Raw genomic sequence first — 26008 nt, 5'->3', positions numbered from 1 at the left:
GGACTTGTCCATGCAACTGAGGTGATGGAGCCAGGTTCAGTGGCTGTCCTTCTCCAACTCTCATGCTTGTCTTCCTGAGTCCACCTGCACTTGCTACTTCACCTGCAGAGTGGCATCATCAAGCCTTGCTTCCAGCTTCCTTCAAGCTTCCTTCAGCTCACCCAGAAATACAACTGCAACAAGATCAGCCAAAAGTGCTTTGCCTGCCTGCAACCCCATGCTGTCAACTACCACAAGTGTGGTCACACCAACAATCTGTGCCCCCAGAAGAAAGTCAAATGAGGCTCCTCCATGGGCTCCTCCTTCCCCCACCTGGTGGCCTTCTACCTGAGCCCCGTGGCCCTGGAGCCTCAATAAAACTCCCTTTTTGTTAACTGTAGCAGTATAAAAAGTAAAATAAAATAAAATTTCTAAAAAATACACACACACAAACACACATACATACACATACACATATACATATGTATATTCCAGAATATATAGGGCACTTTTAAACTCAACTTTTCCGAGGTAGGTGTACTTCTTTGCATTTCCACCAGCAATGTATGAGGGTTTCAGTTTCTCCACATCCTCACCAACACTTGTCAGTTTTTTTAATTTTGACTTATGTAAGTATAGTGGGTGTGTAGAGGTATCTCATTTTTCTCTAAATTCCTCTAAATTTTACAAACTAGAAATTTAAACTATACCAAATAAGAAACGAGTAGTTAAAAGTCTCTTAATCTGTACTCTTTCTTTTACCTTTAGAGAAATCTCAAGAACAGCTCTTTTTATGAAGAAAACAGTACAGCAATTTCTTCAGTTTCACCTAGTTTTTTCTTCTCTTAAATTCAATTAAAATTAATACCTTTTATTTTTTTAAAAGGTTATTAAAACTATTCTTACTTTCTCATCTATACTCTTTATGTATTTTTGAAATTTTCTACCATGAACATGTGTTACTTTTACACTCAACTGTTAATTTCTTTTTTTAAAAATGAATTGAGAAAATAATCATAAGAATAGGCAGTAGGGGGCAGCATAATACTGCTATTTGCATTTTAGAAACTCAGTACCAATATCTTGGAGCTATACCATCAAATTAAGGACTCTTGATTTTCTCTTAAAAGTCTGGTAACATAAAATTTCCCCCATTTCTAGTGAGAACTCTGTGTGACCTATAAGGATTAATTCACTCTAACCTCTAGTCATCTGATGTTTGCCTAGTACCTTTATGGATGGTGGCTGTTGATGCTTTTACTGTTTGGTAGCAAAAGTGATATTGTACATCTATTATACCTCCTGTCCCTTTCTTCCCTTATCCACACTGGAGCCCAACACCGCCCTAACCAACCCCCACCAAAATATTTAAATCAACAAAACAAATACCATGTAATCTATAAATTCTAGATAAAGGAAACAAGATAAATACTAGTCATTTTTTTTACTTCAATATTAACTATTTTCATATTTTTTCATTTAATGACACATAAAACCAAACATCTCAGATCCTGGAATACAAAAAGATAATTTCAAAGTGTATTTTAGAAAAAAAAAGTATAATAAAGTCAGCATTTGTACAAGATAGCATACAGGTCAACAATGCTATGTTGCACATGGGATTTCATCAAACTAAAACGTTTTATCACAGCAAAGGAAACCATCAACAAAACAAAAAGGCAGCCTACTGAATGGGAGAAGATATTTGTCAATAATACATCTGATAAGTGGTTAATATCCAAAATTTATAAAACACCAAAAAAACAAAAAAGCCAATTAAAAAATGGACAGAGGACATGAACAGATATTTCTCTAAAGAGGACATAGAGATGACCAACAGACATATGAAAAAATGCTCAACCTCACTAATCATTAGAGAAATGCAAATAAAAACCAGAATGAGATACCACCTCACTCCATTCAGAATGGCTATCATCAATAAATCAACAAACAACTGCTGGTGAGGCTGTGGAGAAAAGGGAACCCTTGTGCACTGTTGGTGGGATTGCAGATTGGTGCAGCCACTTTGGAAATCAGTATGGAGGTATCAAAAAACTGGAAATAGAACTACCTTATGACCCAGCAATTCCACTCAGGTATCAATCCAGAGAAATCCAAGATGTTAATTCAAAAAAATATATGCACCCCTATGTTTATTGCAGTGCTATTCACAATAGCCAAGACTTGGAAACAACTGAAATGCCCATCGGTAGACGACTGAATTTAGAAACTGGTACATTTATACAATGGAGTACTACTCAGCTATAAAAAAGAGTGAAATCTCACCATTTGCAATGATACAGATGGACCTGGAGAACATTATGCTAAGTGAAATAAGTCAGTCAGAGAAAGACAAATACCATATGATCTCCCTTATATGTGGAATCTAAAGAACTGAATAAATGAGCAAAGTAAACAGAAATAGTCTCAGAGATATAGAGGAAAAACTGATGGTTGCTAGATGGGATGGGGGGCGGGGATGAAGGAAAAGGGGAGGGGATTAGAAAGCACAAATTGGTAACTACAATATTGCCATAGGGATATGAAAGACAGTTTGGGGAATACAATCAATAATGTTGTAAAGATTTTGTAGGGTGTCAGATGGGCACATGTCTTATTAGGGAGACCACTTCCTGGATGGTGTAGATGCCTGACCATTGTACTGTACACCTGAAGCTGAAGCTGAATACTATTGTATGTCAACTATAATTTTATATATATATATATATATACACACACACAGATATATATATATATATATATATATATAGTCACGGGATATGGAGTACAGCATAGGGAATAGAGTCAATGGAATTGTAATAGATATATACGATGTCGGCGGGGCAATATATTGGAGGTGGGGGGTTATCACTTTGTGAGGGGTGAAATGTCTAACTATTACATTGTTTTGTACACCTGAAACTAATAAAATTTTAAAAAAAGATCTTTAAAAAAGAAAAAAACAATGCTATGTTGCTTATTAGACACAGTGCTTATTTATATAGCTTTATCAGTTGGTTCTGTCATCTCAGTACTTTGGCCTACCATGCTACTTTAACAGAATTCAGGCCAAGTTTTATGATAAAGAACAACTTAGCATTACTTAAAGGGAGTCAGTTCATGTTTATTACAAGAAGAGAAAAATATAACTGTTTCATATACTGTCTTCAATATATGAAAATACTGCCTCATTGGTCTATCCAACTTCTCTCCAAGTATTTGTTATATAGACAATTTTGCTTCTCTTTGCCCTGTTTATCAGGGGAGAGTTTGTTGGTGTTGTTATCCTGAAATTTCCTTAATGTTGAATAAAACAAGCCGTGTCAACTCATACTATGGATCTTTCTATAGTACCATTTTCAAGCAAGAAATTATGGCAGATCACCCAAACTTTATATATATATCCCAAACAGTCATAAGTTTTTACAATACAAAAGATATGCCTGAATATATACCTGTATATATAAAATATGTGTATGTGTATATATACATACACATATGTGACAAGTAAGGCTACAGTGTATGAGAGGTTGTTTTTAGAGATTTTGGGCTCTATATTAAACTGAACAAGAAGTAGCAACAGCAACTCAGGATCTATCTGAAATAGAAGGAAATTTCTAGCACTCAGGCAGCATGGAATTAGTGGCAAATGAGAACTTATAAAGCATTTAGTATGTGTGAGGTCTTGACTCAATTACCCATTGGTGACATTTATTCTGGCCAGTCCTCCACCCAAGAAATACAGTTGAATCCATGACTGTTCAGCACGCTAAGTGGCAATCTACAGCTGTGACCAGGTAAACTTGCCCCAGGGCCTCTTCTATAGAGCAAGTGTGACATCACTGGTACATTCCAGCACTGTGACCCCGGGCTCAAACCTCAACTCGGGTCTTATCAGGGGAAGTGATGAAGCAGAATGAGAGTCAAGACATAAGAACAGTACATACATAACTCAGGATTCAGGTACCGTAAGCTTTCTACCCCACTGGCACCCTACCGATAATGTTAATCTACCCCACCACTTTCTCTTTGTTCCTCACTGTGTATTTCAAATTGATTCAATAAACCATGCAATTTGGGAATCCGCATTTGGTTTTTAACACTTTCTGTTCCATGACCTCTGGAATAGCTTGCTTGGTAGTGTATCTGGAGGCTGCCATTGTATCAAGGTAACTTCACACAAGGCAAATGAATACAGAGACTTCTAAGACTTCTGGTCTTCTCCTTTTATTTAGGCACATGAGCCTGCTATTTATTGTGAACTCATCTAGGCTCTAAATCTCTTCTCATAGCTCACTATTCTCAATCGGCAACAGACTTGTCTCTAAAGGACCAAAAACATGTCACATTGAGAGAGTTAACTAACGTAAGTATCACAGCTGCAATAACAAGGTTGCTTATTGCCCTTTATTTATTGCCTCTACTAAACATTAGCAAATAGTCTTGATGAGATAGTGCTAGAGTTTGGTGTACAGCAACAAAGTGACAGGACATAAGTTCATGAGAAATAAATGGAGAATATTATTAGCTATATAAAATAGGGAAGAAATTACACATTACTGATTACAACTTTTTCTTTTTTAAATTAATTTAATATCTCAAAACATATATATCAAGAATCACTTCCCAGTGCGTGAGAGAAGGGTCCAGCTGGGGACAATGTTTCAACTGAAACTATAACTGTAAATGGGTGTTTTGCATAAATTTATATCATCATAAATAGAGCCAAGTCTTCTGCACAATAATATGAAGAGCAAATGCCAAATGCCATCTCTTAGATTAGACTAAAAGGGTAGATAAAAAAAGAGGCTATAAAAAAAAATAAGTCTATTAGAAACAATTCAAATTATAAAAAAGTCTTAAAATGCCTTTTCCTCACTTCTGAAATAAAATATAGAAGACATTCAATAGTTATTTAATTAAATACAGCTAGTGATAGAGCAGATTTCAATATTACAATTAAGCTCCTTCTAATACAACTTTACCTCACTTCATGCTTCCCCTATCCCTCTGCCAAGATTTTTTAGTGAATTAGTAACTGTGCACTGTAAGAAAAAATTCTTTTTGAAATATGTCCATCGTATTATGTAACCAACTACAAGATAGGTGGATATATAGATAGATAGGAAATAAGGTTTATTTCCATACATTTTGCATGAAAATCAGCATCATTATTTCATAGTTGTAATTTTACATAAAATTTTTACACAAAATTGTGTAAAAATACAACTATGAAGTAATGATGCTGATTTTCACATAAAATATATGGAAGTCAACCTTATTATATACAGTTATGGCCATGTATATATGCTACATATATTTTACAGTAATACGCAATGTGTCATTTCTTTATCCTACTGAGCTATGGCATAAGGGACAGAAGTTGTAGTTACTTATTTCCTGAGCCAGAACACAGTGCTTGCATACATTGCACATCCAGAACTGATACTCAGTGATTGGGCTTCCTGTGGCAACGCATGTTGGCAGTTTCCCTTCCCCTCTGTAAAATTAAGAGGAAAACCAATTAATTACACTTTAAAAGCCTTAATTACTTAAAACTTTATTTATTACATTAAAAAATGGGGGAATGAAAAACATTTCAAGGTAAACGTCAAATAAAAACTTTTCTTACGATGAAAAAACAAAGCATTAATACACTTGTAAGGCTAAATAAAATAGGGCATAATATTAAGGTAAATTACTTCAAAATTTAGTATTTCTATTATTACATCACACTATTATACGTATAGAAACCCAAGTTTCTAATAAGGTAGAATGACATTTTCTAATCACAATTACGATTCACTTACCCTTCAAGAAGACTGTCCAATTCTGATTTTCTGTTATCTTTTGGAGTATGTTTGGTAAAGATTTCTAGAGCAAGATCTTCATATTGCTGTTTCTGTTCTGAACTGAGGCTCTCTAAAGATTCAAGTTTAATAAAAGCTTTTGAACAAGTACCAAAAGCTCTACTGGCACATGCACAGAGTGCTAACAGAGAGTAGATCTCAACGGCAGGAATAATGTCTTCATAATCTCTCAGGTGAAGAGCTAGGAAAGAGAGAACAATTTGGATTTTGAAAAGTCATCATGATCGTTCATGGGAAGGACTCTATGCCAAGCTGCTTTTGGTTTAACCTACATGAACGTTAGCAAACCTGAAGAAAACAGTTGTGGGAGACGGCAGTACTAGCAGGAGGAAGCAGACTACATGATCACCATGGTTCCGTAAGGCCAGCTAACAGCTCAGGTACTGGTAACACGTCAATCACCAAAGGATGCACATGGCCATTTAGAAGTATAAACACAAATAAAAATATCCGGTGTCAAAACACACATCTTTTTTTCCATATAAATATGTTAGAAATTTCTGTGGCATTCCAGAAAAAATAAATTAATATTATACTGTTAGTCATACTCCTGAAGACTAAAATATCATGTTTCTTTCCATAAAAAAAAGCAAACTATAAAATCATATGTTTTCTCTTTGTGTTTCTTTGAACAAATTATTGCTTTTCTGTTTGTCTTTTTGTAACAACAGAAATTTGAGAAAAAAGAAGTGAAAATGAGCCTGTAAGTTGTCAGTTCGGACAATTTATTTTGACAGCTATCGTATCTTATTTTAAGCTTTTCTATACTGGAGATATAATCTCTTTCTTAAAAATGCACTGTAGAATTAATATCAGGTTGGTAACAAAATTGTATCTTGTTCTTCTCTAGACTTTGCAGTCTTAAAAATATCTTGTTATAGTATAATATTGGAAATTTCATAAAACAATTTAAAATAATATATTCACGTATTTTACAATTAGATGCCTATAAACTGGTTTTGGGGCCAAATGTTCATAACAAAGTTCAAGAAATTTACAAAAAGTACATTCATTCAGTTATAATAAAGAATATCCTCCAATTTTACAGATATATAGGCAATAATTTACAGGGCATATATTGTTTCAGATCATTTTATCACGGGAAAACAAAAATATTAAAGCATATGGATATCTTCACATAGTAGATGAAGAATCTCAAGTTAAAGGTCTAATTTATCTTATGAAAGTCTAGAAATTGTGCACAAATTACATAAAATGTAACTTTTAAATAGTGTATAATTTATATCACATATTAATCAGTTAAAATTACATGAAGGTCAGTTATAAAGTAAACATAAAAATAAGAATGATTTCTATGTATCACTGATAAATTAGAAAAAAAATCCAGTCCCATTGCTAACAATAAAAATAGGAATAAACTGCAAAAGAAATGTTCAGAGCATGTAAGAAAACTACAGAACTTTAGACAGAAACACAGACATACAAAAGGTTTTTAAAAATTTATGTTTCTGGATGGGAAAACTCAGTATTGTAAATATATCAATGATCCCAATATTAATACATTAAAATAATGCGATTCTAATTCAAAATCCAATGGGACTTCATTGAAACTCCTCCCACCCTCAAAAAGATTCTGAAGTTAATCTGGATGAACAAATGCAAGAGATTACCCAAAATTTTTTTCAAAAAAGAAGAGTAATGAAGGTGATCTGAAATTCCAGATATTAAAATGTAAAAAGTAAGGTAAATTAGAGGGCAGTATTGACATAGAAATTCATGACTCAAAAATAACAATCTAGGAAGAGATTAAGAATATGTGTGAATTTAGTTTCATGAAGGAAGAATTTCAAATTGGTGAGGCAAGAGTAAGTTTTCAATAAATGGTTTTAGGATAACTAAGAAGTTATAATAAAAATGTGATATTTAATAACCTCAAAGTGAAGAACTTCCTGACCATGACCGCTGTCAAGACTGATTGAGAGGACTATATCAGAAAACACTCTGCATATATATCATCACATGTTATCACTTCTTGAGGGCTCCCACTAGCTGTCCAAGCACTGTAAGAAGTGAATTTTCTTTTTGTGAGTTTCTCACTTAATCCTCCAAAGAACCCTATGGAGGAGATAGTATCCCCACTTTTCACAAAGAGAAACTGAAACTTAGGGAGTTTAAGTAATTATAACTAATAAATGCTAGGAAAAAATCAATATATAGGGCAGAGGGTTGCTATATATAATTTCTAAAGAGCTCTTACAAAAATAGTAAGAAAAGAAAAAACATCACTATAGAATTCCAGAAACATTAAAATCAAAGAATTTCTCTCACAGGTCTCTTTTAAAGGTCATGCCATTATAATAGAGATTGATGATCTATTGGCGGTGATGTGTGTTGGTGATGAAAGCAGCAGCAGACTGATGACTTCACAGTGACCCAACCAATGAGATACAGAAAGACGGGGGTGGATGGTGACAGTGCCGGCAGTGCTGTCATGGCCCATCTGAAAGCACTGTAATGGTTTAGTCATTCATATGTTTTGGTTTATAAGACAGTGCTCATAATTATGCTCTTTTGGAATTAATATACCTAAACTTTAGGATATGATTAATCCAGAAATAAAGATTTTGATACTGCATGTAAATAATCTTCTCTGGGGGGTTGCTCAGTGGTTAGAGCGCAGTGCTCATAACACCAAGGTCGCGGGTTCGATTCCCACATGGGCCAGGGAGCTGTGCCCTCCACAACTAGATTGAAAACAATGACTTGACCTAGAGCTGAGCTGCACCCTCCTCAACTAGATCGAATACAATGACTTAACATGGAGCCGATGGCTCCTGGAAAAACGCACTGTTCCCTAAAATTCCCCAATAAAAAGAAAAATTTTTTTTAAATCTTCTATAAATTATAGTATATAAATACGACAGCATATTATATAGCTATTAAAAATGATAGCATAGATCTGTTTACCAACATGGAAAGATAACTGCAATATACTGTTAAGGTAAAAAAGCAAGCCCCTGAACAGCATATATTGTATGATATTATTTTCAGTAAGACTGTACACAAATGTCAAATGGAGAAATGTCAGAAAGGAAATTCACCCAAATGTTGGAAATTATTATTTCTGAGTTACAGGATTATTTTACTTTTTTCTTTGTATTTTTTTCTGTTCTGGTTGAAACTGTTACGTAAGTCTAATTTTTATTTTAAAAAGTTAAATGCTATATTCACTATGTTGTTTTGTATACGTGAAACTAATAAACAAAGTTAAATGCTATGTAGAAATCTACTAATGTGGAAATATTTTACACATTGTGTATTTTTAAAAAGTACACAAAAGTATAGTCTGTCATACTCCTAATATTGTAAAAAAAAATTATTTAAAAGTATATATTTATTTTATACAAACTAAATATATATTTACTTAAATATATATTTTATGTAATATCTATGTATTATTATACAGTATATATAAATATTTATATAATATATATGCACATACACACAAAAGGACCTGGATTGGGCTATTAAGTGTTTAATTCTGAATGAATAGAATAGTGAATGCTATAAATGTTCATTTTCCTTATCTCAAACTTTTCATTTTTCTGTGAACCATACATATTGCTTTCTATGTATTAAAAAATAAAAAGAACTTCAAAAAGGGGAATGCACAAAACAAATTATAGATAGCAAATCTCTAACATGTGAAAATAAATCCAAAGGGAAACAATGTTGTTGAAATTAATATAAGGGCAGATTGAAGGAGCTGCCCTTTCCTACTGGATTTATAATTTATAGACATCCCATACACATTAGGTAATCTGCCCACCTGTCTTCAATGCAGTGTCAACATATCCCTCATAGAGCTGCCTCTGTGCAAGTATAAAGAAGTGGTAAGCCTCGGCCCCTCTCCAAGCATTATCTGTGAAACGACTAGTTGTAGACAGAACTTCTTCTTCCAGCAAACCAGCCAAAGCAGAAGTGGCCTAGAAGTAAAGGAGACCATGTTGTCTGTCAGCACAGCTGTAACAATGGTCCTTCCAATGAAGATAACATCTGAAACTGCTATACATTAAAATATGTAAGTTAGCAGATTTAATCATTACAAAACTGGCACTACAGACGTAATTTCTCCATTATAATTCATATGTTTTCTTCAGTTTTATTGAGGTATAACTGACAAACAAAATTGTTAAGATATTTAAAGTGTACCTCATGGTGATTTGCTATATGTATACGTCGTGAAGGGATTCTCCCCCCATGTATGACCAAATTTTAAAATAAAACTGATTAAACTTTAAGTTACTAAGAGATTCATTTTCACATTAAAATCATGTACATATTCTAGGCAAGTTTTTAGGATTCACTGATTAGAAAGGATTTACAAGTGAGGAATTAAAGGAAGCTATAGATTCGTCTTTTAGAAAAAATAATTTTCAATATTTCCAAGTAGAAATTTCTAAAATTTGATTACTAATTTCAAATCAGTCATTCCTTTTCCTTGTATCATTAAGACAATAAATGTAAATAAATTAAATAAAGAGAAGTCTGATTTTTTTTTTCTTAAACACTTCAGATGATTTAGCATTATTTAATGTTCTACCTTACCTCTGAACTCTTTCCTTTAACTTTTCCTCGTTGGGCATTTTTCATTTGTTCATGGTACTTCTCAATAAGTAAAGCTGATAGTACATAGAGCTTCTTAACACGTAAAGGTTTAGTTCTTTTCTTTGCCTCTTCGTCTGCAATCTTTAAATATTTGAAGAATTGGGGGAAGATATTTCTTAATCTATATGTGTACAAATATAATAATTTATGAAATTTGATTATCTAAAAGAAGGAGGAAAGCCAGTAGGATGAAATATAAACACCAGCCACTTATAATAAATATTTTAAAACCCATTTTCTTTTCCTTAGCACTGACAAGTACTTAGTTCTTTCTTGGTATTTAGCCCTTGGAGTCAGAACTCATAACAATCTTAGGAAACAATAGAGGCTGTCAAATAAATCAGAATGAAGAAAGCTTCCATGGACTGGGTAATATTTTCCATAACAGAGATTTTTAAAATAATGTTCCAAGTACACAGAGATAAGATGGCTTTAACATGGTACATCCTCCAGAAGTGTTAATTTATTTAAACATCTCTGAGGGAGAATTTTCCTTTTACATTACAGCAAATGGGAAAAGAACAGAATAGAATGTCAAATTTGCATACATTAATACTGTACTAGTTATCCTCTTGCCAAATGCATGTCATGAAAAGTGCAGTGTCTTTGAAACATGTATTTAAAAGGACTCAAAACTGTATTATCAACAGGATTTAATTCCCAGTTAAGGGATTTTGTACTTTATGGTCCCTAAAAATTCTATAATTCTTTGTTAACGTCAGTATTAAGTAAATACATAATTGTTTAGGTATCAATAAGGTATGAATATTAATAAATAGTCTTGTTAGTAAAAGGTAATAATACTAAGATAACACATAGTTATAGTATTAATACTAGTAAAACCAGAGGGGTTTGCTATCACAAATATTTGTTTCCGGAGAAAATGGAAAATGTGTTCTTTAGTATGTAAGAAAACACTGGAAACTAGAACAAACCAAATACTCACCAAGACATTACATTACCTTAAACATCAGTTTAGCAGCATCATAGAAGTAACTGGCTTTCCGATAGAGTTCTATGGCATCGAGAGTTTTATTCTTTTCCAATAAATGAGACGCATACCTCGCTAACAGGGATCCAATTTCTTTCATACTATGATTTTTAGCCAATTCAACAGCTTTGTTCCACTGAGGGGGAAAAATATACCATGCAGTTACCCAAGCATTTAGTCACATAGGTCATAAAATTCACACAATAAAGCTTTAAGTTTACAATAATAAATAATACTATATTAAAATTAAAAACTGGCATGTTTTTAAAAATCAAATTAAAATAAGAGCAATTAAAAGTTTCATAAGTTAAACATGTATCAAAATGATTAAATGATCTAAGACTCTTCTTTGCTTACAAAGTACGTCTGAAAAGGAAAGCTTCAGCGTTTATAATTACATTAACCTTACAATTCTAATTTTGCACAAACTATGAGCAAGAAAAAAATACATTTATAGTAAAACAAAACATACAATTTCAGCTAAGAAAATGTCCTATCAGATTTAACATTTATTTTTTAAAAGTTATTTTTCTAAAGCAAATGGAGCTTTATAAAATACTTCAAGAAAATACTTAAAAGAACACATTTATAGTCAACAATTTCAACAACAATTCTATATTTTAGTTAAATTCCAGTCCTTAAAAATATCAGGTACACATTTTCTATAAAGGGAAAGGAGTATAGAATTGCCAAAATAAATATTGATAAAGTAACTCAATTCTTTCCTCTTGCAATGACCATTACTTGGTCCTTCTTTGGAAACAAAATCCAAAAATGCAGAAAATTATGAAATTACTTCCAGACAAAAACTTGCCAGACAAAAACTTACGAACACTGACATAAATAAAACAGCACAGGGTTTATTCATGTTCCCACATTGAAGTAGCTGTGACTGGGTCAACCCTGACGGTGGCACTTCAAGAGGTAAGTGTAAACTCCAATATTTTCTCTGTCCTCAACGAAGTAAGAGACTACCCGGCACCTTTCACAAAATTCGTGTCAAGCTCTCTAACCCTTACGATGGCAATGGTCTGTAAAGGATGACTATGGAGACTTTAATTTTCAGTTCCTTACTTGGTTAAGATGCACACAAGTATCCACTGCTGCCTTTGGTTGATTACATTTCAAAAATGCAGTCACTGCTTGTTCACACATTCCAACTCTCACAAACATTTGTGCTATTTCCTGTAAGGTTAAAACAATACTATCAGATTTCACATACCAAGGAAATCGCTTATATTTTAATTTACGAAACTCCATGGGGACCTATTAGTATTAAATTTACTGGTGGTTACAGTAATTTTTCATTTAAACAGACTCAGGGACAGAGGCTACAAACCAGAATGGATGCCATGGCATCACCTTCTATAAAACCAGGGCTTCCCTGGCTCACGTGGGGATCTGGTTTTTAACTAGGTCCTAAAGATACTGCACTCTTTTCTTCTCTCAGTTCAGTAGCTGGTTTACAGAAACATCAAGCTCTAACGAACCCCTTTAAGGCAATAGATGGTATAATCAAAGGTAATTGTTAATTTGAGGCTTAAGGGAAATCTCACATTCACAGAGCTCTCCAATCTCTCTCTAAAGAATGCCCCAGACAAGTTGGCCATTCATTAGGTCCCGAAGCTGGACCCCAAACAGAGCTCTCTCAGAGGGTGGTAGCAAGGAGGGAGAAACCCATCATAGCCATTTGGCTGTACTCTCCATTTCCAGATAATTATTATTTTTTTTAATTTCTGAATATCTAATTGGCCAAAGATTTTCTCCCTCCAACCCACTTCTAAAATACTTTGGGAAATATCACAAAAGTACATTTTGTATCCAACTATCTTTTCAAAAGTAATGCTTATGTTTTTCTGATTATAAAGTAATACATTCTTATGGTTAAAAAAATTAGAAAATACAAAAATGCAAAGTTACTCATAATCTTACTATCCATAGGAGACCTCTCGCAATAGTCTGATATAATTTCCTAGTATCTTTGTCCTATGAATATATATGTAAGTATGAGAGTGTATGTATATTGTGATCATACTATATGTAGTTTTGTATCCTGCATTTCCCACTTAAATATTATGTACATTTTCCCATACTACTAAAAACTCCAAAACTTGATTTAAAATTTGCAGTACTACTTAAAATTTTTAATTATTTAATTATTATTATAGCTATAATTACTATTTACTCTGTAATATTACGATTCTGGATACTCTACAGCAATTATCTTTCAGCATCATCAGACACCCCTAACAGATGACACTTGTGCGGGATACACTGTCCCTATACTCAGGGTAATAAGTAATTTCAGTTTCCCACTCAAGGAAACCCATAGAATTGAGATACAGGTGCATGAAATGCCATTATTACAGGGATAACGGCTCTAATTCACAATAGGGAAAGCTGAATTATCAGAATTTTATGCTCATCTATTAATTAATACACAACATTTTTGTGGCAGAACTCACAACTGATATAGTCCACACCTGGCAGTTCAGAGCTACTAACTCTGTAGGTATTATACATCTCAGTAATTTACATTTTAGATAACACAAATAAAATACTAACTCATTAACATCATTCAACAATTAATTCAGAGGCTTAACAAGAACATTCAAAACAAAGTTGCAGAGAATTCTGCTTTTAGTTTCTTTTTTAACATTAAATACGTACTTTATTGTTACTATAACCTAACAAAAGTCAGGCTATCTTTTTAATTGTGTTATAGAAAATTTCAAACATACATGAACACACACACTAATCCCCAGACCTCGCCTGGGGATTTTGAAGCAAATCTCTGACAACATATCATTTCATCTGTAAATACTTCATGTGTTCAGCTAACATTTAAAAGCTATTTTATAAAACTGCAGGAGTACACAAAACTGTGAGCTTGCGAAAGTGGTAGGAATATGACTGATTTCCCCTCCATTGTCAAGCATTCTGTCATATTGATATACTGTTTTAACAATTAAAATAAACACGTCATTCCATGTCTAAGAAACTATATAGGTTAATTTTAAATTTTCTTTGTTACAGAGCCTACTTCATGCCTATGACACAAAAACCTTATAATGTAACCTAACCTCAAAAACTAGAATTTCCACTACCTACTGGAAGCAACTTGTGGTTTTCCGGAAGTGAACTGGCAAGATTCTCCAAACCCTCAAAATCTTCTAACATATAATAACATTCAGCTAAGCGTTCCTGGTTTTGGCCTTGCACATAATATTGTACAGCATTCAACCTATGGGGGAGAAAAAAGAAAACTTTTTAAACTAACGCGAACTTCCTGATAAATAAGCACTTTCACTAAAAACTGTTCCTTCATTAGAATTACTACTACTGATCTAGTCATCATCCACAGTTACAGAATGTCTTGGAAGCATACAAATTGGGGGGTGGAGGGTGAGCTAAAGACTGTGAAACATATTTTAGTTACAATATTCTTTGAAGAGTCTTAATATTGGTTTAATCTGATACACAGTTGCACTTCCAAACACTGTTATAAATTAAAAAGCATATTGATCCTAATGAACACTTAAAAATAGAAACCAATGATTTCTGAAAATAGTCTATAATAAAATAAGCCAACATAAAATACTTTCTCAGAAATAAATCATATAATGTCTTAGAATTGCACAGTGTGGTCCCAAATAGTAGAGAGCTGCCTGGATCTAAGCACAAGCTCTGTGAGTTTGGAAACCCTAAGTGGCACAGTGCTTATCTAACAACTTTGCGGATCTCATGCTCCCCAGCATGAATCTAGAGTTGTCTGAAGTTTAGGATCCAGGAGGACGGTCTTCATTTCCCTTGCATTATTTCATAGGTCAGTCCTCAGGCAGCCACATTTCAAGTGGCAGCGAATGGAGGTGGTCCAGACAGGTTACCTACCACTTTTGTCGATCAGCAAAGTAGTCTCCGATGGCATTGTGGGCTTGTTCAAGAAGACTGTCATCTGCATCACCAGACCCAGTTTTCAGGAGTTGGAGTACTCTAAACCAATCTCCTAATTTCTGCCGGAGGCCAATAGCAAGATCTCTACAAACAATGGCATTCATTCATTCATTTATTCATTCATTCATTTGACAAAGATTTATCAAGTGCCTACTATGTGCTAGATTCAGTTCTAGGGCACTGAGGATACAACAGCAGTGAACAGACCTCTTTGGAGAGGTAACTCTCCAAATGTTTTAGAAACTTAACCTGCCAGGTAAGAAGCCATGGGGAGAAGCTGGAATTGGAAAACGGAAACAACTTCCGGCCTTTTAGTGTCCTGGGTTTCCAATTGCCTTAGCAAAATAATGGTTTAAATAATAATCACTTCTTTTCATCAGTTTCTTAGACATGATCAGGCTTATTTAAAAACCAAATATATATAAACACATTTGGGTTTTTTTAATCTTTCTTTTCAGGGCGTAGGTTGCATTAATGATTGCCTGGAAGTACAAATAATATTAATGAAAATTAGGCATGATGTTTACAGCTATGATATGAATTTCATACATTGTTTTACATAAATCTAAAATGAAACAAAGAATAAAACCCAATCCCTAAATATGTTTGACTTTGATTTCATGCTCCTTGAAAACAGAAAATTAAATAATGGTCTAAACCAAAACAGAGAACCCAAATAATGAGCTGTGTAATAAATGATAAAAGCCCCGAGTCTCTGTAGTCATATGATTTTTTTTTCTACCAAGTGAAAAAAATCTCCCATGGCCAGCCAGTAATATACATAAAAACTGAGAAGAAAACTGCCCCCAATTACAAAACATAAATTAATGAGGGACATGTGGACTATTCTAAAAGAAATGATATGAGATACAGTTAGTCTATTTTACAGTCCTCATTCGTAAAAAAATAAAATAAAATAAATAAAATTAAAATAAAATAAAATAAAATAATAAAATAAAATAAAATAAAATAAAATAAAATAAAATAAAATAAAATAAAATAAAATAAAAGCATCGTGAACTCTGGAAGTACTCCAGGATGCCTGAACCTTCATTACTTACCTTCTATCCATATCAAGATACATTCTTTCAGCCTCTTCGAACCTGCCAAAGTAAGCAGCAACTTCCGCCTGCTTCATGGACTCACTCTGCAGGTTGCCCAGGCACTTCACAAACTTAATGCCTTGGTAATCTCTACAGCGCACAAATGCTTGCTCTGCAGTGTGCAAATCCAGTTTCCGAAGAGCTGCTTCAGCCAGTAGGCGCCTTTATAAAAAAAGAATCAGAAAAGCCTATTGCAAATTACTGATAAACAAGACTGGAACCAAAATTCAACTGGTATGGTTTCATGTGAAACGTGGTAGGAAATGATTATTTTAACACATTTATACAGGTTTCAATTAATATTGTGCTCATTTTCAGCACTTCCAAACCTAAAATGAATTTCTGTATCTTAGAAAGAAGAGCAAGGGCGGAAGTCTATCCCCATAGAGGCTAGCAAGCATGAGATCAGAGACAGCAAAGAAGAAACTGTAAAAGAATATACCAGACACGTGGGGGGATTTTTGTATTTTTAAATACCAAAGTCGGGGGTGTGGATTGTCCTCTATGAATTGAGATGCATCTTCAATTCCAACCTTCTCAATCAATGCTCGACTATCTCGCAGGGACCGGATCTCAAAGTTAATTATACAATCCTTGTTTGGATGTTCTGGATTCTGAAAGTAAAGATGAAAAGAAAAGAATTCAAAGTGTTGCCTTTAGAGTATGTGTTCGGTTTTTATAGTTTAAAAAAAAAAACTGTAAGGAAACGATATATTGTAAGGAAAACAGTGAAGAAAAGAAATTCCCATGTGTGGGTCTTCTGAGTTATGTGGAAAACAACCACAACCCACAAGTGAAGTCTCTCCTGAGGCTCTCAGGCTCCCTGTGGGGAAGAGGGGACATTTGGGGAAGAGGGGACATTTGGGGAAGAGGGGACATTTGCAGAAGGGGTCCCTGAAATTATGCAGCCTGTCTTCCTCAGCTCAATGGTCTGTTCCCCAGGCACTGCTCTCTTCTCACCCAAAGTGCTGCGGCCTCAACCACAGCAAAAAACATGGGTGCAGGGCATCTACCCCTCACTCTTTCATCTACTCTTTCCCTGACAGGGGCAATGCAACTGTCGCTCCATGTGCTGTTAGGCAGCAAACAAAAGAAAAGGAGCCAGTTTTCATCACCTCTTTCCTTTTGTAATTGTGCAGGCTGATCAAAAAAAGAAACTGAAGGCAAGCCTTGCAAGAAAGAGCTAGCTAATGTTCAAAGAAAGAAAACAAGCAGTTATAATGACCTCACCTATATTCCACATTCCAAGTAATGAAAAAGTGAAGCATACGAGAAAATTAGAGCCCCCGTGTATAAAACAGCAATGGCCCCCAGAGACCAGAGTTCTCCGAAAAGGTGAACTAAGCCCCCAAATCCCCCTGCTCACCTTGATGACACTAAACCTCTGTATCTAGAAACTGACAAGTTCTTAGGGAACTCCTGGGTACAAAGTAAGAAGTGGTATGGAAAGAGCATGAGGTTGGAATTCAGACAGACCTAAACTCAAATCCTAATTCCATCATTTGCCAGCAATGTGACAACTCTTTCTAGAACCTGCCGTACCTTCGCCTCTGCCCACCCAAGAAGCCAAAACCACCTTCCCAAAATATAAACCCAGTCATGTCACTCTCCTGGTTTACTCCCCATTGACTCCAGGAGGAAGTCCAAATTCCACAGTACTGCATACAAGATCCCTTATGACCTGGGTCCCCCTCCCCCACTACTTCTCCCCTTTCTTATTTCTGCCTCTGCTACCAGTTACACACACCAGCTTTGAAGCCAGACAGCCCAAAGTCAAATCCTCTCTTTGTCTACTGCTCACTGGGTGTCACTGGCAAATTAGTTTTTCTCTAAGCCTCAGATTCTTCATCTGAACAAATGGAGATCATAATCAAACTTGCTTCCTAGAGGTATGAGGATTAAATAAGATAACATGTCAAACATTTAGCACGTCGCCTAGCGGTGCTACTCATAGTATTCACAGTCTCAGAACTGACCCAATGCTCTCTTGCTTCAGACCTTTGAAGAGATATGCCTACTGACTGAACTAGAGCAGGCCCAACCCTTTTCTGGTTGCTCAGCTTCTTGTTTATCTCCCCAACTCTTCTACCTGAGGCCAAGAACTGTGTCAATAAATATTTGCTGAGCCGATGAACAGATGAACTTTGGGTAAAACATTTTACCCCCTAGGGGACTTCTACATCTAAAATGAGCTCTATGTAATACCTGCCAGGAACGGCTGTAATAACAAATGAATAATATTTGTGATGACAAATGACAGACGAATATCTTATATGAAGATACTTTACTAAATGTTAATTCCCTTCCTTTTCCTTTTGTATTCCTTCTTCCCTGTCTTCCAAGAAATTTATCATGTTGTTTCTCTTTTTTCCTAATTTATTGAGATATAATTGACATATAACATTGTATTAGGGTAAACACTCCTGTTATTTCTTACATTCATGCTATAACACTCATGTTATTTCTTAAAACTGTATGCTTGAAGGAATCTACAGTTCAGCTATTTCCTAGGTCAAGAAGGCCCCCCACAGAGGGAAATAAAGTATGACAATATTCTTTTCTTTATGACTTTGCATGTAGTAAGTCAGTTAAATAACAAAACTATCACAGAGAACTTGGTTCCTCTTATAGTTTAGCACCCCCTGCCAGTAATCTGGGCAATGGTACTGTAGATATTCTTTATCCTAACATTAGATATACATAAAATGTGTCCAGTGTATCAGATTCTCAAAGTACACTTAACTGATTTAAATACATATATACTTTTAAACCCAGAAACATCTGACTCCTCAATCCACACTCCTAACTGGACACCACACTGCCTGGTACAAAAATGAATCCCAGTCAAGCCAGCAACAGAAGTATAATCGGTTTTTAAGAATTACCTTTAATATCTCATCCAAAAGAACAGATTTAATTTCTAAATCCTCAAAGTTACAAATATATCCAGAAGTCTGAATGGGTTCCTTTAAAGACAAAAATAAATGTTATATTTAATTTTATAAAATTTTCCTTTCTTAACATATTACGAATTTTTGCTCCAAAAGACGCATTAGAGCTGATGATCCGGCGAGGTCTTATTTTCGGGAAAACACAGTAATCAAAGAAGTCCCACATCATATGAAAAGTCCATTCTCTGTAACATTAGCCAGGGAGAGTTCCTAATAGAGTTTCTACATAAGATGATTTAATTTACCAATATGTAAATATATGAGCCTGTAATACGTCTGTCTCTTATCCCAGTGTTATAGAAATAAAGTGCAGTAAATGGCTTGTACAAATAAAGTATAGTAAATGAATATTATGGCAAAGTAGCTGCCCTAAATCCCTAGCAGAAAAAAATTGGTATAAATATCATAGAAACTAAGAGAAATAAACTCCCAATATGCTTACTACCTTCAAAAACACTGTAAAAAGAATACGATAACGCTATCTGATGATGACATAGGATAATATTATCTGATGATGAAAGTAATTTTTAAAAATATGTGTATCTATGTATACCATAATGAACTAGAAAGTAACCAAAATCCAAATGAAGTAACGTATCAAATTTGTAACTATGAAAGTTAGTTTTTCATATATGACAGAAACTTAAAAAATTATCATAACAGGAAGTTACCAAAGAGATCAAAATCAGAGGTAAAAATTTGTTCATATTTAGTTTGAATTTAGTATGTCTAAGTTTAAGAATGAGGCTCTTGCATGCATATATGTGTTTATTGAGTTTTAAAATGTATATTTCTTTTAAAAAGTAGAAATTGTTGATTAAAATAGTCAAATTATATGAGAAAATTTATAAAATCCCTTTATTTCCTCAAAAAAAGGTTGCATTACACAAAGGCAAATAATATGCTTTTGTGAGCAATGAACACACAGAAAGAATCAGAACAGAATTTAATTAAAAAGGAAAGTGTATATAATGAAATATTTCTTATAAATTATAGAGGCCTTTCATATACTTTGGTTATATTTTTGAGACTACATATAAATCAAGTATACCTGTATAAAAATGATTATCATTCAGAAAAATTTATTTTGAGCTAGATAAAACAAAAAGAAAGATATTTATTTTTATCAAAAATGTATTTAACACTTTACTAATCTAGACTATACCAAGAAACACTGCTACTTCCTGGGTACACAAGTCAGAAGGTCTCATAACATGTACAATATAACAGGTTTCCTGAAGTATCCTGACTGTCCATTCAATTTTAGCACACTGTGACATACCGAAGTTTGTATGTACCTAATTAAATGGATTTAGGGATTATAGAATCTAATTTGAGCTAACTCAGAAATTGGACAAGTGGTTTAAATAGCTTCCTGCAAAGAATTTGTGAATTAAACATAAGATTGATAATGTAAGCACAAGCCAACAAGAAAAAGCAGAACCGTCACCTCTCTTACTCCTAGCACAAATTCCTGAGTCAGCTATATTGCATAGAGAAAACAGTAACATCCTAACCAGGCCTGGAAAAGTCAGCTAAAAATTCAAAATTATCAAGTAGACTATTTGAGCATGAGACTTGTATTTTACAAAGTTAATAATTCCTCTCTCTAAAGTGTGCATTATGGTGAGGCACTAGCTAATGGTAGCATGAACCATAAATACTAAACGGCATTTTTAAATAAAAGTTTATTTCACCCTGTCAAAATTTATTTTTTTCTCATTCTTTTAAAATTTCTAATTTAGGGACGTAATTCTTAATGTACTTATATTAACATAGTAGGTGACATGTATAATTTTGAATTTCCGAAACACAACAGCTAACAGTTGGTCCAGAGTACATACACTAAGTGACAGAAAAATTCAGAGCCATGTGAGCCACAAGTAGAAATTCAAAAATACAACTTTAAAATTAGTGAGAAAGGGGCTTCCTGATACCCCGGAGAAAATAGATTAATCACAGTCCACACTTGCATATTTGTAAGATTATCAGGGTGAGAAAGAACATGGATTAGTGGGTGGCAGAGCCCCTGTAAAATAAGACAAGATAAGCACAGAATAAGGTGGACAAATAGGCAAAAGAGAATGAAAGGACATTTCTAAACCACATTTTTTGGTTAGGTTGTTTTACGCAATTGTGATAAATAAGACTACTGATTTTTCTTTTTTTTAACTTTGACTAGGAGAAAAATGAAGACACTATCATTCGTGATCATGGTTCCACCTTTGAAGAAGAACAGATAAAATGTTTAGGAAGTACCTTTCAGAGAAAGTACAGAATATTTAAAGGATGAATATTAATACCACTTAAAACCAAATATTTTTAAACTCTACAGAAATGTTTCTATTCATTTCCAGAAATGTATGCATCCAACACCAATAAACCTCTTGAATAAACAAAGGGGAAATATCCAGGTTTTGATACTTGGCTCATTATTTATGTACTGTGAATGCTCATTTCTTGTTTTTTACCTCAGGATCCAAGTTTCTGAAAACGTACATTCTTGTCTTCTCCATCATTGCAAACAAATCAGGATTATCTTTGGCCCACTTCATATCCCAGACATCTTTTCGCTCCAGTTTTAACAACTCGCCAGTAACTTGCTGTCCTGTGCTGTCTGTGACCCGAGCATCCAAGTCAAAGACAGTCAGAACTCCTGAGATGTCGATGATAGCAAGACGACTACAAATAATGAAATTGGAGAAAGGGAAAATCGTAAAATGATTACCGGCAATCATGAATACCATTACCTATAACCATTCTTCTTCAAAATCCGTTCATCAGACCTTGAGAAGAAGGTCGAAATGGCTTTAAATAAATAACTGGCTTTAAACAAATTTTTATAAATTTGATAGAAGACTTGGTGTACTCTCTATTTTGCTTCCTTGTGAGGAAAAATTATTCAGGGGGATTAAAGCAGCAGGTGTGCAAACAATTTAAAATATTATACTACAATTTCTATATTTTGCCCAGTTACAGAAAGACAGCTAAATCAAATAGAGTAAATACAAATATTTAACTACAAATACAGTATAGTAAAACCACACTGACCTATTATAAGACAAGTTTAAAACAAACACACATCTTTGCATTTATTACCCACATCCAACAATCGCAATTGATAACTTCTAAATCTGACATCTGCGTGAGGAGAGTTTTCAGACTTACCTAGAGTTGCAATTCAAGGACAACTGGTAGGCTCGACAATTAAGGGAATATTTTTGAATCAAACCAACATTAGGAAGGCTGTATCTCTGAAAGGTGCCAGATTCACGACCCTATGAAAATCACATTTGATTACTAAAGCAAACTGACCATAATAATATTAAATTATAACTACAAGTCTCTCTATATGTTCATATATTTGTTTTCAAAACCAAAGTGATGGTGTCACAGCGAATTCCCAATTCTGATACTGAATCATATTACTGAGTATACATGTTTCTCTCCTAACTTAATTAAAACCTTTTAAACGTGGAGGAAGGTGATCCAATTTTTTTTTCATGTAACATGCAAAAAAGAAGTCGGGAACCTAGCTCTTTAATAATACACACTTTCTTGCATCACAAGGAAGAAATATCTAGGGTTATATATAGTTGCTGTCTAGGTTAATATTCAGGGTACATTAAAAGCTAAAATATAAAGCACTTGCTGAATCAAACTTCATATATATGAAAAATGAATATAAGATCACCCTGTGAAATAGTTGCTACTGAAAGTCTATGTTTCTAACTTATAGCCATCTATCTGATAAAGTTTTGTGGCAAAGGGAGAAGATCAGAAAGCAGAGATACAGTACGTAGTTTAAATGTGTTTAAAGATAAAATAGAATATAAGTTTGAATGCAAGCCATAAGGCTCACAGATCAACAGTTAGCACAACAGACAGGAGAGATCTGAGGTTCTCAAAGCCCTCTGTGCCTGGAACCAAGGCAATGGCACAAAGTGGAAGGTTCCACTCAGCCAGTCAATCTTTCTCTGTCCCCTTTGTATGGAGCAGCCCTGCTTTTGCAGTAAGATTCTCAAGAGGGGCCTATCAGAAAAGCTGGGGGGAGGGTGGGAGAGGGGAGAGGGATTTTTTTAACCTTTTCACTGCCGTTAATTGATTTCAAGTTTATTCTCCAAAATGTGTCAGAAATCCACAGAAAATAATTACAGTATTTATATTTTAAGTAAATACAGTTAAGGTGCTACATTTTATTAAAATAAATGATTACTTTAAAGTATAAAAATTTCCTATTATTATTCATTCTTGAAAAACACAAAAATATAGAAAAATGTACACCTGCTTTCCTAAACTTCCTTCCTGGAACACTGAGCTCCTGTGGTAAAGTCAAACACCGCCGTCAGAGGCATGGAAATATCATTCGACTATAGACAAACGATGCAGGGAAAAGTTAAACTATAAAGGGACACATGGACTTAAAAGATTCAATATATTGGGGTATAAAATAAGATATTGTTTTTGAATAAGGGGGTCCTGTGGCTTAAAAAGTTTGAAAAAGAAGTAGTTCTAAAAACCGTTTACATTTCAACAATGAAAAACAGTTTTAAATGTAGAAGATATATTCTCCACTAGAACTTCTGGCTGGCATTAAAACTATTTGAGTGCATTTCTTATAGAGAGACTCTGTCACTTAGGAATTAAGTCAATTTTTGTGATCGATCTGAGTTGCATGTTATTTTTTTTCTGCAAATGTCAGAAACACAACAACAAAAACAGCACTGCCATATAGCAAAAATCCGAAAAGAAAACAAGAGATGGACAGACCTGTGGACAGACCTAAGACAAACTGCTTAAAACATACACTATGTTCATTTGGTGAGGAAAAATTAAGACTATGTTCTTATTCTTTTTCCCTTAAATTAGCTCCTGGCTAAAGAACGTACCTGGAACTGGAAATATACACTATTAAGGCTCTGTTTACATAATTCAAATTCAATGACTCTACCAGCATTACTATATTAAACACGTATCTTGAAAATCAGTATTTTCAAATGTCAAAAGTCAAGAAAAGACACTATAACGTTGATTTTATTTGAAAAACTCAGCAAAATTTGCCACACGCTTCTTTATTTTACTGGCCAGCAAACACACCACGTCTTCATTCTAATTCTTATGAAAGGAGCTAAGCCAAAGTACTTTCTCCAACATAAAACAGCAGGCCCCAGAGACGAGGAAACTCTCTGAGACCTAACGCTACCCCATGCAGTCAGCCCCACCTGTGCCAACCCTTTAGCAGGCGCACTCAACCGCCAGTGTCAAACTCCCCCCCATTCTACTGCTTTTATAAACAGCTATTTTTGCAACTGATTAATAATTTGCGAGGCAATCTTTGAAACTTTTCCTATTTCTTATGTTAGACTTAGTAAAACAAGATATTCAAATCCAAAACACATTGTTTTACTCTATTTTTATAATGTAAACAATTGTTATTCATAAAATAATTTTTTTTACAACTTACCACAATCAATGTCTTATCAGAGGCAGTTATGGCACAAATTGGATCCCTTGTGCCCTAAAATAAATCAATTGTTGTTCTTTAACAAATATTTATTGAATGACTAATCTGGTATTAGGTAGTATGCAATTCACTAAGAACACTTCAATAATACATTTATTAATTTAACAAACATTTACTTACTGAGCACCTACTATGTGCTAGACAACAAAATAAGTACTGGAGAGACTTGGAAGAAATCTTTACCCTCAGGGATTACTCAAAAGTCTACTGGGAAAGACAGTGGACAGAACACCTAACTACAGTACAGTATGCTAGAAGTACAGGTACGCACAGGAGTTATGAGAACACAGAGGAAGGAACATCTAACTTATACCGAAATGGGCAGGGAGGCAAAACCCTGAGTTTAGTCATAAAAGATGAACAGACAGTAGAAGGACCAGCACATGCCAAAATGGAGAAGGGAGAGATGACATGGCACTGCCACAATCTGGGTGGATCTCAAGAGCTTATGCTCAGTGAAAAAAAGCCAATCTCAACAGGTCAAATGCTATACGGGATTCCAGTCATTAAAACATTCTCAGAGTAACAAAAAACTCTAGAGGTAGAAACAGATTAGTGGTTGCCAGGGAACAGGGATGGGGGTGGAGAGTGGGTATGAAAATGAAGCAATAACACCAGGTGGTTCCTTTGTGGTGACAAAATCACATTGAACTACACACATACATACATGTACAAACTAGTGAAAACAATAAGGAATCAGGTAGTAGTTTAACAAACAGTATCACTATCAATGTCAACTTCCCAATTTTGATATTACACGAGTTATAGAAAATGTCACCACTGAGAGAATCTGGGTAACAAGGTTCTTCTATATGCTATTTTTGCAACTTCCTGTGAGGCTACGATTATTTCAAAATAAAACGTTTTTTAAAATCAAAAGAAGAAAAATATAGCAAATCTAGAAAAAGGTTTTCAGAATAGAAAATTTTTAAAAGAATTGCTAGAATCATATGCTATCACTGAAAACAAATTCTTTTGCAGGTCTCAAAACAAAATCACAGTATTTC

At 34.2% G+C, this 26008-nt stretch overlaps 1 protein-coding gene across 2 annotated transcripts in view; it reads right to left on the bottom strand.

Moving 5' to 3' along the window:
• Positions 1–4424: 4424 nt before the first annotated feature.
• The window catches only part of WDR35 (WD repeat domain 35), a 54937-nt gene continuing 33353 nt past the window's right edge, over positions 4425–26008 (bottom strand). Inside the window, exons 15-28 of one of the 2 annotated variants that reach the window (XM_033125583.1) lie at positions 24942–24995; positions 22646–22755; positions 21949–22159; positions 19412–19492; positions 17004–17140; positions 16485–16688; positions 15361–15507; positions 14581–14713; positions 12544–12654; positions 11441–11605; positions 10419–10559; positions 9640–9796; positions 5790–6030; positions 4425–5479 (exon numbers count right to left, since the gene is read on the bottom strand). In XM_033125583.1, the coding sequence (XP_032981474.1) occupies positions 5329–5479; positions 5790–6030; positions 9640–9796; positions 10419–10559; positions 11441–11605; positions 12544–12654; positions 14581–14713; positions 15361–15507; positions 16485–16688; positions 17004–17140; positions 19412–19492; positions 21949–22159; positions 22646–22755; positions 24942–24995 (2043 nt within the window). In that variant the 3' untranslated portion in view covers positions 4425–5328. The remainder of the gene's footprint in view (positions 5480–5789; positions 6031–9639; positions 9797–10418; positions 10560–11440; positions 11606–12543; positions 12655–14580; positions 14714–15360; positions 15508–16484; positions 16689–17003; positions 17141–19411; positions 19493–21948; positions 22160–22645; positions 22756–24941; positions 24996–26008) is intronic. The other variant, XM_033125584.1, reaches the window with a different exon arrangement.

The sequence above is a fragment of the Rhinolophus ferrumequinum genome, chromosome 13, assembly GCF_004115265.2.
Source record: "Rhinolophus ferrumequinum isolate MPI-CBG mRhiFer1 chromosome 13, mRhiFer1_v1.p, whole genome shotgun sequence".
NCBI lineage: Eukaryota > Metazoa > Chordata > Mammalia > Chiroptera > Rhinolophidae > Rhinolophus > Rhinolophus ferrumequinum.
Note: the sequence above shows the minus strand (reverse complement) of the source record. Positions and strands in the feature narration are given on the sequence as shown.